The sequence below is a fragment of the Vulpes lagopus genome, chromosome 11, assembly GCF_018345385.1.
Source record: "Vulpes lagopus strain Blue_001 chromosome 11, ASM1834538v1, whole genome shotgun sequence".
NCBI lineage: Eukaryota > Metazoa > Chordata > Mammalia > Carnivora > Canidae > Vulpes > Vulpes lagopus.
Window position 1 is genome coordinate 7727634 of NC_054834.1, and position 13991 is coordinate 7741624.

Consider the following 13991-nt stretch of genomic DNA (forward strand, 5'->3'; position numbering starts at 1 on the left):
CTGCAAGAGGGTTTCTATAAAGTGTGTCTGTGAAACCCACTGAGACGTTCTAAATTCCCTAGATTTTGCTCGTTGACACCCAGACCTTTTTTGACTTCCAGAATTGACCTAAAGTTACAATCCACATTCGTGGGTGCTTCTTGATTTCTTTTTTCACTTCCCAAACGATTCGTTTTCATTGGAAACTGAGTTTTAATGCTAGCAGGAAGGTATAGCTATTTAATAGGAATTTTGCCTAAACGTTTGCTCCAAGGGAAGCATCTTGAAGCAGCAGCAAATCTACTGGTAATAGAGTGTGAGAGAAATGTCACTCCTCAGTGATACAGGGGAGACCCCCTCAGAAATCCTCACACAGGCCCGTTCCTTTCTGGCTTTTTAAACCCTGAGCACATTAGGGAGATCATTCAGCTTATAAATATACAGGCAGGTGTAAGTAAATGTAATTTCTCTGGAGGAAAGCCTTATTCCACTTGAGCAATAGTTCCCTGAGCTGCACAGAATAATTTCTCACTTAAGGCCTAATCACGGTGCTGTTAAAAGCGCCGCTCTGCCCACTGGAATGCCTTCTCTCTGCTCCCTCATTGGCAGGAGCTGTTTCAGCCTATCAGAAACGCATCAGGTTCCCAAATCAAGCTTTTAACTTAGTTTTTTTGTTGTTTTTTTTTGCATCTTTACATGCATTAAGGGAAAAAAAAAATAAAAGAGAATTACTGCCCAGGTTCAGGCAACTTAAAAATAAACCAGCTGGATTAGGGAAATAAAATTAATCTGCCGTTCACAAAGGATGCATTATCCGTGTATAACTACTGTTTCATTTCACCTTAGATTAGAAGGTCGCTGTATGCGGTTCAAACATCTGACCTGCTGGCTTAGGCACTGGTGCTTTCTCGAAATGATTTGAGCGGTTTTAAGTGTCGAAGAAACCCTGCTTGTCTGTGGATCCCAGGTTTCACTGCAGAGAGACCTGCCAGGGGAAAGGCTGAGTTTTTGCACGTGTTCCCAGAACTGTCGATTTTTTTTTTTTTCTTTCTTTCATGCTATTTACTACCTAAAGGCTCACGGTTGAACTTTGGAACTCCACGGAGCACCTCCCTCCCTGAGAGACAAGGGGATGGGTCTGCCCCTTACCCACGCGCGACACCTGAATCCACTTAGGGCGGCTGGTGGAGGAGCGACGTTTGGGGGCCAGGTTCTCGCGCGGGGCGTTAGGGGCGAGCTGAGCGGGGCCCACCCCAGCGGCTCCGCGAAGGCCCCCGGGGTCCCCCAAGGTCTTATTACCGCGAGGCACACGGGGGGGTGCACCGCCCGGGGTCAGCGCGGGGAGCAGCTGTGCAGGGGAGCAGGGCTGCGCGCCGCCCGGGGCCCGCTGGGGGACGGCTGGTGCGCGGACCGCGGCGACCTCGGGGGGCACCGGGCGCCCCACGCCCCGACCCTTCGCGGGGAGCAGGGCGGGCCGGTGCCTCGGGTGCGCGGAGGGCGCCGGCGGGTGGTTCGCGGGCGGGGCGCGGGGCGCGGGGAGGGGGCGCGGGGGGTCGCCCGGGGACCGCGAGGCCCGCAGCCTGCAGAGCTCTGACAACAATGGGGACTCGGCTTTGCAGGGGTGAAAGTTCCTTGCGGTTTGGCCTGTTTATTTTTTTTATTTATTTATTTTCTTTCATTGCATTTCTAAAGCTAGGGCCGCTTGAGGCTTTCTGGGTGACAGGGCGCTCCCAAACCTAGGTCCCCCCTGCAAGGACTGTCAGATTGCATCTGTTGGATTCTTTTTTGTTTTTTGCTTTTTTTTTTTTTTAAATATTTTATTTATTCATTCATTGGAGAGAGAGAGAGAAAGGCAGAGACACAGGCAGAGGGAGAAGCAGGCTCCACACAGGGAGCCCAACTGGGACTCGATCCCGGGACCCGGGGTCACGCCCTGGGCCGAAGGCTACACCGCTGGGCCACCCAGGGATCCCCGCATCTGTTGGATTCTTTAGCCTTAGCTTGGGCTTGTTGGAGGGGCTCCTGCAAGCTTCAGATGCTTTCTTCTGTAGGAGGTTGATGCAAGCGCAGGGAGGAGAGGACCCACCTGCAGGCAGGTTGCTAGTGGGCGAAGGGTTAGGTTTAACATAAGATCTGGAATTAATTGTGCCCCCGGTTTAGGCCTCCGGAAAATTGCAGAAAAGGTTCTGGGACAGTTGGGGGAATGGGGGGAAAAGCAATGAGTGCTTTCAGGAAGCAATTTTTATCCTTCCGTTTACCTATGCAGCTTCAAGCTTTAGCAGGTCTGCACGAGGAGACTTGGCCTTGGTGGCACCCCCCCCCCCCCCATATACTCAAGCTGCTGGAACTCCCAATATCAGCTACAAATATATATATTTTTTTCTGTAAGTGTCAAAAGGCAAGGGCCTTGCCAACAAATCCTGCATGTGGTGTTGCAAGTGGTGGAAGGGGCTGAGGAACAGTGTGGAGTTCTAAGAAGAGGAACTGAGGTGGGGGGGGGGGGAAGTCACCTTTCATTCATATCTAAAAACCAGTGGCATGTTTTCCTCAGAGAAAAATCTTTGAAGTGAAGCAGAACTGAAAAGTTTTCCGTGCAACTTATGTTCTAAATACATTAGGCTTGATCACTTAAGAAATTCCAGGTTTTAAAAATAGTACAGTGGGCCCCTGTCGTGGTTGTGTGTGTGTTTTAAGATTCCATGAGGAGTCTTTCCTGGTCACTTCTGTACCTGTCGCCTTCACGTATCAAATCAGGACTGAGTTTCTAAACTCAGCTCCATGTCCCGTGAAGATAACTGCCTGCACAGGCCCTTGCCTGCTAACCCCTCATGCCTAGTTTTGATGAGGTGTGAGAGCCTAGAATGTTAAAACTCTCCCCTTTCTAACTGACAGGGACAAAGTTGTGTTTTTATCAGTCAAATAAGCTGATATAATTTAGAGGGATATACAGGAAGCAGATGCCTTGGCTTGGCAAGTTGCCATTTTTACAGCCCTGTTCCAAGCATAAACCACACTTTTAAATAATTAGTTACTAACTAATGAGATCCAAAAATAAGTTGTCAAAATACAAGAAGGGGATAGATTCTTGAGTGACCAAGGGCCTGGTTTTTTTAAAAAACCATTTCGAACAGGGGGAGGGGGTAGGAATTAGTATTCTCTAAAACCATTAATTAGTGCAATTTTAGTCCGTGCCTGGGGCTTTACCTCTCCTCACGTGAGCCTCTCTCTCTGGTGATGAGTATTTGGAGGGTTTATTGCTTTGTTAAAACGCAGTCCTTTGCTTGGGGGAAAAACCAACAACTCCACAAAACCCAAGTTTGTCAGGGAACTTTGGTGACTTGTCACCTCACTACTGTTAATTAGCTCCCTCTACTATGAGAGAAACTTCTTAGCCAGGAAGGGGTCCCATCTCTTCATGATTTTTTTTTTTCTTTTCTTTTTTTCTGGTCCATTGGCTTGTTTCCATGAGCAGCTTTAACTTAGCAAACTCCATCCAAATTTGACCAATAAAACCGTATGTGGGTTTTGAGGGAAACAATGATAGTAAATGCCTGTTTATCCAGAATGGTTGCGAATGGAGTGTTTTGGTTAAATATTCCTGTTAAAGCTGTTAGTTTTTGTATAAAGTGTCAGTTTTCAAAGAGATACGGGATGTAAAAGGAAAGATGTGTAGCTAAATCGGTGGTGACTAAGACTGTAGACACCGCAGAACTGTCCTGGTCACTGGGTCGTCTCAGGATCGTTGATGTACTCAGTGAACATTCTTATGGGCCTGAGACGCTAGGAAGGTGTAGCTGGTGCTTGTCTTCATGGAGCTTAGGATCTGGGGGGTGGGGGTGGGGTGAGGGGAGATGGCCATGAGGCCTTTCAGTAAAGATTCCGGAAGAGGATTTATTATTGTGATGGGTGCAGGGAAAGGCTCATGGCAGGCTGTTGAAATTCAGTACTCTGGGGTGCCATTCATTCATTACTTCATCAGGTCAGCAAACACTTAAATGGGTTTATCTGTTGCACTGGATACATACGGGTCAGCAGAAATGTGTGGGACGGTTTTCTGCAAGCCCTGGTGAGCCTGATGATCACCAATGCTGGCCAAAATAAAGGATCCGTGTGCTACCTCGGAGACATCAGGGACTGGAGCTGGGAATCGGAATGTCTTGCAGGCACTGTCGCCAGGCTGATCCAGGTGGCTCTCTGTACCACCTTGGGAGTCAGTGCCCTGGATTGGGTTGAACTATTCCTGTGGCCTACTTGAAAAGATGGGTATCTACATCAGTTCTGGGGAGGGGAGCATTCCAAAAAATTAGAATCGTTCTGAGATTGTTAGAGCAAAAAGAGACTGTAGAAAAATCTCTCCTTCAGGCATTCTCTGTCTGGGTTCATGGAAGATCTTGGAGGGCTTGTGATCCCTTGCAAATCAAATGTACACTCTTCGGTGTGTGTTTCAGGGTATTTTTCTGGGAGGGGGGATCCGTAACTTTCAACGTAATCTTAAAGAGGACTGTACCCGGGGCACCTGGGTGGCTCAGTGGCTGAGCATGTGCCTTTGGCTCAGGGTGTGATCCTGGGGTCGGGGATCGAGTCCCACATCAGGCTCCCTGCATGGATGGAGCCTGCTTCTCCCTCTGCCTCTCTCTCTCCGTGTGTTTGTGTCTCTCATGAATAAATAAATAAAATCTTAAAAAAAAAAAAAGAGGACTGTACCCACCTTCCCCCAAGGTTCAGTCCCAAGTCCCAGGTCTGATGTGTCCTTGGGAGATGAGGAAATGAACGTGGGGTGACTCCGGGGGGCGCCATTCCAGTAGTAGCCTCTACAGAGTTTCTGGCCTCTGGACTAGCGCCTGGTGACAGCCCAGAGAAAGGAGGTTCTGCAGCTCCTTGGCCGAGGTACTTTGTTAGGCCTCTTTGATGGATGTTTCTGAATTTGGAGTGGATCTCACAATTGATATGTAAATTTAACTCAGGGCTGCTCCCCCCCCCTTTTTTATTCTAGAAAAGCTGTTCTTAAATAACTTGTGTGTTTTACAATGAATGGCAGTGGATAATCAAGGGAAAAGAATGGAAGTTTAGCAGAAGAGGTGGTGCTCTAGTGCCGTGCAGCCTCTGGATCTTAAGCTTTTCTAGTTACTTCGATTCCAGATCAAGGGGAGAATTTCTCATACAATAAAGAAAGAACTTGCAATTGCCTTGCAAATTTGAGTTCAGGATGACTAAAAAGATTTCAAGGTATCTTAGCCCTTTTAGAGGGTTAAGCAGTTGCTTATTTTATTTCACTAATCGTGGTTTTGATTGAACGTGGTGGTGCCTGCTACATGTGGGACATGGGCAGATGCCTTGATAGAAGAAATGCCCACCACGAGTGTTGCAATCTAGGCAGCTTGTGGAAGACATGCTGGAGAGGACACTTGTCATCTTTTCTTATATTATTTATAGATGCAGCTCGTGACTGAAAAAGAAAAACCACAAAAACAAACAAGAACCAAAGAGAGGAAAATTGATGATGAGTTAGGACAATTATCACATGAATGAAGCCAGTGAAAGAGGACCAACTGCGTCTTTAGCCGGGTTTTAGTATTCCTTAAGGGGTCCTAATAATTTTTTGACTTCTCCTGTGGGATCCAGAGCATGTTGTTCTGTTGCCTTTGTTGGTTTTAAAAATGGAGCACAAATGAATGGAAACGTCCTCATGTTTTAAGAAAGCTTAAAGAGTACAGTTTACCTCAGTGAATTAGGCTGGGGGGAGCAATATTGCAATTCAGATACTTTGGCCCAAGTTACCCTCTGCTTCTCAACTTTTGAGTAGGGCTTGGTTTTGAGAAGTGGTCATGCTCTCTAAAACCTCTGATTAATACTTAAAAACCTTCCCCTTCTTTGGAAAGTTGTCACAATGCCCCTTCCTATAAATGTGGCCACCTGAAGACACATTTGTAGATGTGGCATAAAAAAAAAAAAGTAGTGTGACATTTGAGTTTCACACCATAAACACAGCTGAAGATTGAGATCTTTAGATCCCACTTAATAAGAAATGCCCAGTAGGAATTTGGAGGAAAGTCTCACATTATGGATGGTGCCCTCCTTTCTCCTTTGGCGGACATAGACAGAATTTGACTGGCTTGGTATGACCACTTGGAGGTATTTTTGCCAGAAAATTTGTGGGCAAGGGTTTTCCAGATTTTGAACCCTAGGCGCGTCCTCAGGGGACAGGTGAAGTGGGTTTTCAAGTGAGATTTTTTTTCCCCCACTCTTCCTGGAAGCTGATGGCACCATTGTTTTGTTTTAGGCGTTTCTGGTAGCAGAGAGCTGAAGTAATGAGAAAGCATCATGGAGGCCCAGAACCACAGCTCCACGACCACTGAGAAGAAGAAAGTGGACACTTCCATAGTGAAATGCTCCTCGAGAACAGATGTCAGCGAGAAAGCGGTGGCCTCCAGCACCACTTCCAATGGTGAGCAGCCACCGGGATCCCCAGCAGCCAAGCCTACAGTCATTTCCATGTTCTCTGCATTCCTTGTGCATTGAACATTTGCACCTGGACCAGGGTTTATTCCTTTAGAGGCTAAAGAAAGCAAAAGGAGGTGGAGAGCGAGGTGGTGGGGGGTGGTTTGCGGGATGGGCAGGCTTTAGTAATCTCTATTTTGGCACTGAAACTACATGTTTTCTTCCAAATTTCCTAATTTGAGATGTAAATGTGATAGGTTATTTATTATAGGAAGTTCCTGTTGTGGCATTTTGGAAATCATCTTGATTAGTCTGGCAGGAGTTCAAAATACTTTGCATTTCACATGGAAAGTCTACACTAGTTGGAATAATTAGTTATTGGTTATTACAAAAGACACAAAAGTTGCCTTGTCAAGATGTGGTGAGAGGATCCCCCCACCTCCCCGCCAATTCTATGTAGTTCATTCAAAAGGATTTTAAAAGTCGTTAATGGCTGGACGTCAAGGTAACACTGGTCTCTGAGATGCAGGTTTTGCTGTTGGCTTATAAAAATGGATTTAATTGTGTTCACAGATGACACATAGCTGCTGTTTCTGCACGCTGTATTTTTTAATATATTTTAAGCGCAATGTCGAGCGGCATTTTAATGCAACCATGGAGCACTGCAAACAAATTCTGGAGCCCCCCCCGGAAAAAAACAGACCAAATAGGATAATGGTGACCGCTTCCTTTTCCCACTTATATACTCTTTGGCCATTTGGTGCCTTTGCTTTGTGTGGGTTTTGTGGCCTCCCCAGATGCCCCGCATTGCACTCCACTTTTCCATTTTTCCGTGTGCCCTTGAGAAGAATGAGCTGGTCTTTTCTCCTGCTTTTTGGGCACTGCAGATCTGGGCACATTGACTTGCATGGGCCAACCCTAGGGGATTTTATTTTATTTCATTTCATTTTATTATTTTTTCCAAGAAAGATCATAGTAGATTGATCTACAATTTTTTTTGGTGGGGGCATTACTTTGGAAGGTGACTGCTGCTCAGATCTTTAGACTCTGAAGGGGGAGATCCAGTAAACAAAGCTGCACCTTCCTTTCCTGACTGTGGCACCATCTGAGCGGACACCAAGGAGCCTGGCCCCTGCTCCCTGTGCCCACTCCTGTGCATGGCTCTCCTTCCTGGATGTCACGGGTGTGCGTGGCCTGCTTGGCTGGGCCACAGGAGGGGCCGGCGTTAAATCTGCTGCTACGGAGTCCAATTTTGAATTGATCCTTAGGGACATATATTTATGTCTGAGTTAAAATAATGAATTTACATACATACATAGGGAAATTTGTCTGTATTTCTCCGTTTATTTGTGGTATTTAAAGTCGGGACTGGATCTTATTTTGATTGAGCTGGATATTTGTGTTATGCATCCAGTGTGGTTACAGAAGACTTGTTTTTCTCCTTATAAAACATCATGTGACCCTTGTTTCTTTCCTAAATCAGACAAATTTTATTTCAGAAATAGGATAAAAAAAAAAGAAATAGAATCAGTAGGTGCAGGGTGAGTTGTTCCATTGTTTTAAATCGTGATTGTGTAGGAATAAGTTCTTTCTGGGCATCATGCTTGGTGAAACCTCAGCCTTTGGTTATCTTTACAGCTTGGGTGCGCAGGAGTGTGTGAGGGTGTGCGGAAGCACGTGGGCATGTGTGCACGTGAGTGTCAAGGAGCGTGCACGTGGGTGTGTGAGAATAGGTGAGAAGGAGCAGAAGTTGGCAGATGAGCCGCAGCGCGTGGACCTTCAGTGAGCACCGTCCTTTGAGAATTTGGGCAGTGACACACGCATGGTCGGTCTGTCTGTCCATCTATCCGTGTGATCGTGCTGCTGTTCCCGCCTCTCCCACACGTGCCCGGCAGGGTTTCGGAGCCACTGTGTTGGGCTTGAGCCACACTGGACACGAGTTTCTCTCGTGAACCTGTTTAGGGTGATTAAGGGCAGCACTAACCGAACCAGCCCGGTGGGAGCCCAGCAGCCGCTCAAGAACATTAGCCAGGGAAGGAGCCGTCGGGGGTCACCGACTTGGTACCGGCGTCCGAAGTCATCACGGGTCCTGACCAACGCCACTGGCTTCCTGCCCTGTCGGCCTGCGTCCTGGAAGCTTCCCGGACGGGTGTAAAACCTGTCCTGTGGGGGGCAAATGCTCATTAGTCAGGTTTGCAGGGCGCAGGCCCCAGGGAGAGCTGTCCTGGTAATCCTGCCAGCTCTGACTGTTTTCCCAGTGTTCCTCTCTCTTTTAAGGGCTTTAGTAACTTTTTATCTTTATTAACTTTAATCTTTTTATCTTGGGATAATAGAAAGTCCCAACCAGGTAAAAGCAAAAAATGGAAGTGGTGTTTGTATGCATGGATTGCAATTCTGGAAGGTTCCAGGAAAACCAGAAGACAAATTTAAAGACAGGAACAAAACCCTTTTTCTTTGTGATTGCTTTGCGTAAGCAATGGTAATAATTATAGGTAAGATCCTTTTCCCGGGCTCCTCTGCGGGTTTTACCTCCCTAGTTCAGAGCCTCTTTGTAGCCCCAGGATCATGCTCTGGGGGCTGGAATGACCCAGCCTCTTTTTTGTTCTGCACTCTCCTACCTGGTCTCACGCTTCCCTCCACACTTAGCTGTGGTCATGCAGCCAGTCCGGGGGCTTTGGTCTGGGTTGGGTTTGGGTTTTAGAGGTCATGGGGCTGCTTGCCTGCTGTGTACGTGCTGGCAGGTGGCTGTCATTGCCATGGTCATTTGTTCTTTGCTCTGCCTCCTTTTCTCTCTTTTCTCTTTGCAAACATTTCAGAGGCGTCAGATACCTGCGCTGAAGCCATTCACAAAAAGGAACTTGAAATCATTTGGATCCTACCATAGACAGTAGTGAATGCTGCCGTCCAGGGGTGTTCTTGAGCTTTCTTTACCAGGCTCTGAAATTCAGGGATTTGTCAATGGACGGTGAGAGATCAGTTTAGCACCAAGGACCACACTGATGTCCTGGGTGCCTTTTTTTCCCCCTCTCGTCTACATTTCATGATTAAAATAAAATAAAACAAGCAAACAAAAAAGTTTTGTTTTTGGTGCTGTTAGGTTGACTTAATTAACTTTTCCAGCCATTATGTGCTACGATTTGCGCCCGATTGTGAGCCTTCCAGCCAAACCACGCACATTCCACTGCATGTCCTTACAGATCTGTTTTCTTAGTTTTCTCAGCTGAGTATCTCGTCCTAGCAGAGCATTCATCCAGAGTTTTGTTTAAACACACACATTCACACAACCCAAGTGTATGGTTCAAAACCTGTCCAGCCTTCCAAATGAGCATTTGACTCTTAACACTGAAATTTGAAATGACCCAAGTGGAAAACTGTCCTGAGTCTCGAATGGCGGGGTGGGGGTGGGGGGGGGACAATCCACATTTGATTTTTGTAGCATTTAAGAACTGGTTTCAACACACAGAGCGTTTGGTATTCTTACCCAGGAACCACAATATGTGTTTCATGTGCCACAGTTGGATTTTAAGCTTTCAGGGTTATTTAGTAAACGCAAATGACAGAAGAAAAGACTTTTCAGTTCTCTGATTTTTTGTTGACGGCAATTGTGAGTGAAGGATTATTTTTGGCATCTAATATATTGCACATATACAGCGAGCGCTCGCATATTAGGAACCATTGTTTACTTAAAAACCGCCAAATGTGTTAATGTGCTAGCGCCACGATAAAATTCCTGAATAGTCTGTTTGTTGCTGGTATGGATTCATCGCTTTCGAAGCTGCATGTTATGTTTTGTAAATAGTAAATGGTTTTTAATCCAAATATTCCAGTGTTTTAAACGTTTATCCTTATCCTGTAACATTTCCTTCCAAGACTTGCAAGTACTGACTTTTCAGTTTGAAGTGTTTTATGTCATTTTTGGCCCATGATGATTTTTTTTTTTTAAAGGGGTAATCTGATATCTCTTATTAACCTACTACTCTGCTTTAAAAAAAAGAAAGAAAAAAGTCACTAATAATGAACGTATGTAGGCCGTGGTCTTGGAGATCTTTTATTGGCTCTGATGGTTATTGGGAACATACCTTAAGTGATAGAAAGCAGATATTATTATCCTCATGGTGATGCAATGTGAAACCAAAATTGATAGATTAAATAATGGAGAGGAAGTTCTCTGTTCACTCTTGTTTCTTTAAAAAGGAAGGGCTTGGTTCTCTGCTTAAAAACAAAAACAAAGCCCCTCTTAAAAGTCTGTAAGGGGAGAGTGTTGTGGTCTGCAAATATGAAAGGAGATCACTTTTTTTTAACTTTAACCTTTGGTTGCTCCCTGGCCTTGGGATTTTCTTTCCAGCTCTCCAATAACCCATCAATACATCATGGTAGCGGTTGGTCTCTGGCTGGGCGTAAGGTGGCTCATTCAGTTTTGTTGGCGATTTAGAATTCATTGGCTCTTCTTCACCATGAGCTCTTGTCACCTTGACTGTTTTTTTTTTAAGAGTAAGAGGCGATGTACTTAATTCTGCTCAGAAGCAGGTAAGTACTTTGTGCCATATAGACAGTAGACTGTGAGTTTTAGGTTTCCTGTGCCTTTAGATGTTTAAGTCCTCCCCCCTCCACACACACACTTTTTCTTTCTTGGGCACAGTTTGTTTCCTAGCACACGACAGATGGATGGGAAGGGCTGTCAGATAAAATGGATTTCAAATTATAGGACGTTGGTTCGGAAAACCCACCAGGTTTTGTGATGTGAAGGCTTGGACTCAGTTCTGGCACCAGGACTAGACTAGATGTGTGAGTGCGGCAAAGTAACTTCTCAAAGTCTCAGTTTCCTCATCTGTTTAGCGAGAAAGTAATGAGACCCACTTCACGGGATCCTTAGGGGATTAAGTTGGGCAGTGCCTGTACCCTTCTATAAGCACCGCACGCACGTCCTAAGAGCTGAGCAACGTCAGCCCTCGTTATGGGACACGTGGATGAGTTAAATGTCATGAATCCAAAACAAAAGGATTGTGTTTTCTTGAAAATATACATAGGTTTTGAAATTAAAGGAAAAATGTTTGGTAAAAGTAATTTTGAACTTGCTGGACTCTGAAAAGTAGTTCAAGATGTTTCGCAAATCCTAAATGTGACCAAGTTTGCGCATCTTAAGGAGGGATGGATTAACAGACTTTTTGTAACTTTCTGCTGAATGCCTTCTTAAGCCAGAAAATTGGGAAAATAATTTTGGGAAAATTTATTTTGATTTTTTTTGAAGACTACCACTGGTTATGTGGCTTAGCAAAAGAGACAGCATGCCCATGTCATTTTCCTTGGTTCTTTTTTCTGGGGCAAAGTGTTCCTTATTTATGAGGTGGTTTGTGTTGTATTAGAGTTAGATTTTATGCTTTTTAAAGGAGTGTCCACCTTTTTAAACCGAGTAACTAATGACAGATAATCTGATTCTCAGAAGAGCCCTGGCTCTCTCGTGCTCCACACTCGTGCGTCCCTGCACCCGGCAACCTCTGATTCTTATTTTGGCTGAGTATATCACCTTTCCTGCAGTCACCCAGGCTTGAAACCGCACGTCACCTCTGACCCCTCCGTCTCTCCTGCTTCCCACATCCTACCAGTTTTGAAGTCCTGATAGATTTTCCTCTGTGATTATTCACCCCCGTGTCCCTTCAGGCCACCCTACTGTGCTGTGCTATTTAAAACCTACTCCCTCATGCCTAGACAGTTAAAGTAACCTTCTATCCAATCACCTTGCCTTTGGTCTCCGCTCTTCTCATTTGTGGGACTCGTTCCTGCCAAATTAATCTTTTTATGGTTCTGCTCATGCCACGCCCCTCCTCTCGAACCCTCCATGGTTCCCAGCTACGTATAGAAGACCGTTCAAGATCCTTTGAGTAACATTTAGGTATCTTCTGAAATCTGACCTCAGTCTGACTTTCCAGTCTGATGTGACGCTACCATACTTTCCCATCTGTAACCCATATTTTAGCTAAATTGAAGGGCTCTTTGCTTTCATTTATGTTGCTCTGCCATAGAATGAATGTAAATTCTTCTCAAATGGGTCTGTGTCCTCAGTCTCTTTCTCTCCATATGGCCTTGTGTCCTTTTGGGAACTACTTAGTAGCACTTGGGTGTTTGTTTTGTTTTGTTTTTGGTATTGCACTTATTATTTTCATTAAAAGGTTCTATTTTAGAGGAGTTTTAGTTTTACAGGGAAATTGAGCAGAAAGTACAGAGAGTTCCCGTACACCCCCTCACCTCCTAGATTCCCCTATAATTAACATCTTACATGAGGGTGGTACATTTGTTAAAACCGATGAACCTATATTGGCAGCCTGTTATTAACTAAAGTCCGAAGTTTTCATTAGGTTCCACTCCTTGTGTTGTACGTTTGGCAGGCTCGGACAAATGTATAATGACGCGTAGCCACCATGACGGTATCGTACACGATAGTGTCACTGCCCTAAAAATCCTCTGTGTTGCACTCATCTCTCTCCTCTCCATAATACTTAATTTTTACCTTTTAGTTAAAACTTTTTTTTTTAATTTAAATTTTTGTTGGTGGGATCCCTGGGTGGTGCAGCGGTTTGGCGCCTGCCTTTGGCCCAGGGCGCGATCCTGGAGACCCGGGATCAAATCCCACATCGGGCTCCCGGTGCATGGAGCCTGCTTCTCCCTCTGCCTATGTCTCTGCCTCTCTCTCTCTCTCTCTCTGTGTGAGGATCATAAATAAATAAAAATCAAAAAAAATTTTTTTGTTGGTTAACACACAGTGCCGCCGTATGGGCTTCAGGAGTAGAATGCAGTGATTCATCACTTACACATAGCACCTGGTACTCATCACAACAGGTGCCCTCCGTCATGCCCATCCCCCATCCTGCTCACCCCCCACTCACCTCCCTCCATCAACCCTCAGTGTGTTCTCTGTTGTTGAGAGTCTCTTATGGCTTGTCTTCCCCCCTTTCCCCCCATTCCCCTATGTTCATCTGTTCTATTTCTTAAATTCCACACATGAGTGAGATCCTATGGTATCTGTCTTTCGCTGATTGACCTATTTCCCCCGGCATAATACTATCCAGCTCAATTCACGTTGTTGCAAATGGCTTCGTTCATTTTGGTGGCTAATACCTCTTCATTCTTTTTGATGGCTGAGTGATATTCCACTGTGTGTGTGTGGGTGTGTGCACACGTGCATGTGTGTGTATACACACCACATCTTCTTTATCCGTTCTTTAGTCAGTGGACATTTGGGCTTTCTCCAGTTTGGCTATTGTTGATGCTGCTGCTGTGAACATCGGGGTGCACGTAGCCCTGCACATGTGTATTTTTGTATCTTTTGGGTAAATACCTAGCAGTGCAACTGCTGGGTTGTAGAGTAGCTCTATTTTTAACGTCTTGAGGAGCCTTCATACCATTCCCCACAGTGGCTGTGCCCGTTTGCATTCCCACCAACAGTGCAGGAGGGCTCCCCTTTCTCTGCATCCTCGCCATCACCCATTGTTTCCTGTGTTGTTAATTTTAGCCATCCTGGCTAAAATTTTCTCAGTTAAAATTTTTTGAAAGTAGCACCTGGTTTGTCCTCCCACTCC

The 13991-nt window shown here is 45.4% G+C and overlaps 1 protein-coding gene across 3 annotated transcripts in view; it reads left to right on the forward strand.

Annotated features, from left to right (window-relative positions):
* The window catches only part of GLI3 (GLI family zinc finger 3), a 269322-nt gene that overhangs the window by 7444 nt on the left and 247887 nt on the right, over positions 1 to 13991 (forward strand). For all 3 annotated transcript variants that reach the window (XM_041722637.1, XM_041722638.1, XM_041722639.1), the window contains exon 2: positions 6260 to 6424. In XM_041722637.1, coding sequence (XP_041578571.1) covers positions 6301 to 6424 — 124 coding nt within the window. In that variant the 5' untranslated portion in view covers positions 6260 to 6300. The remainder of the gene's footprint in view (positions 1 to 6259; positions 6425 to 13991) is intronic.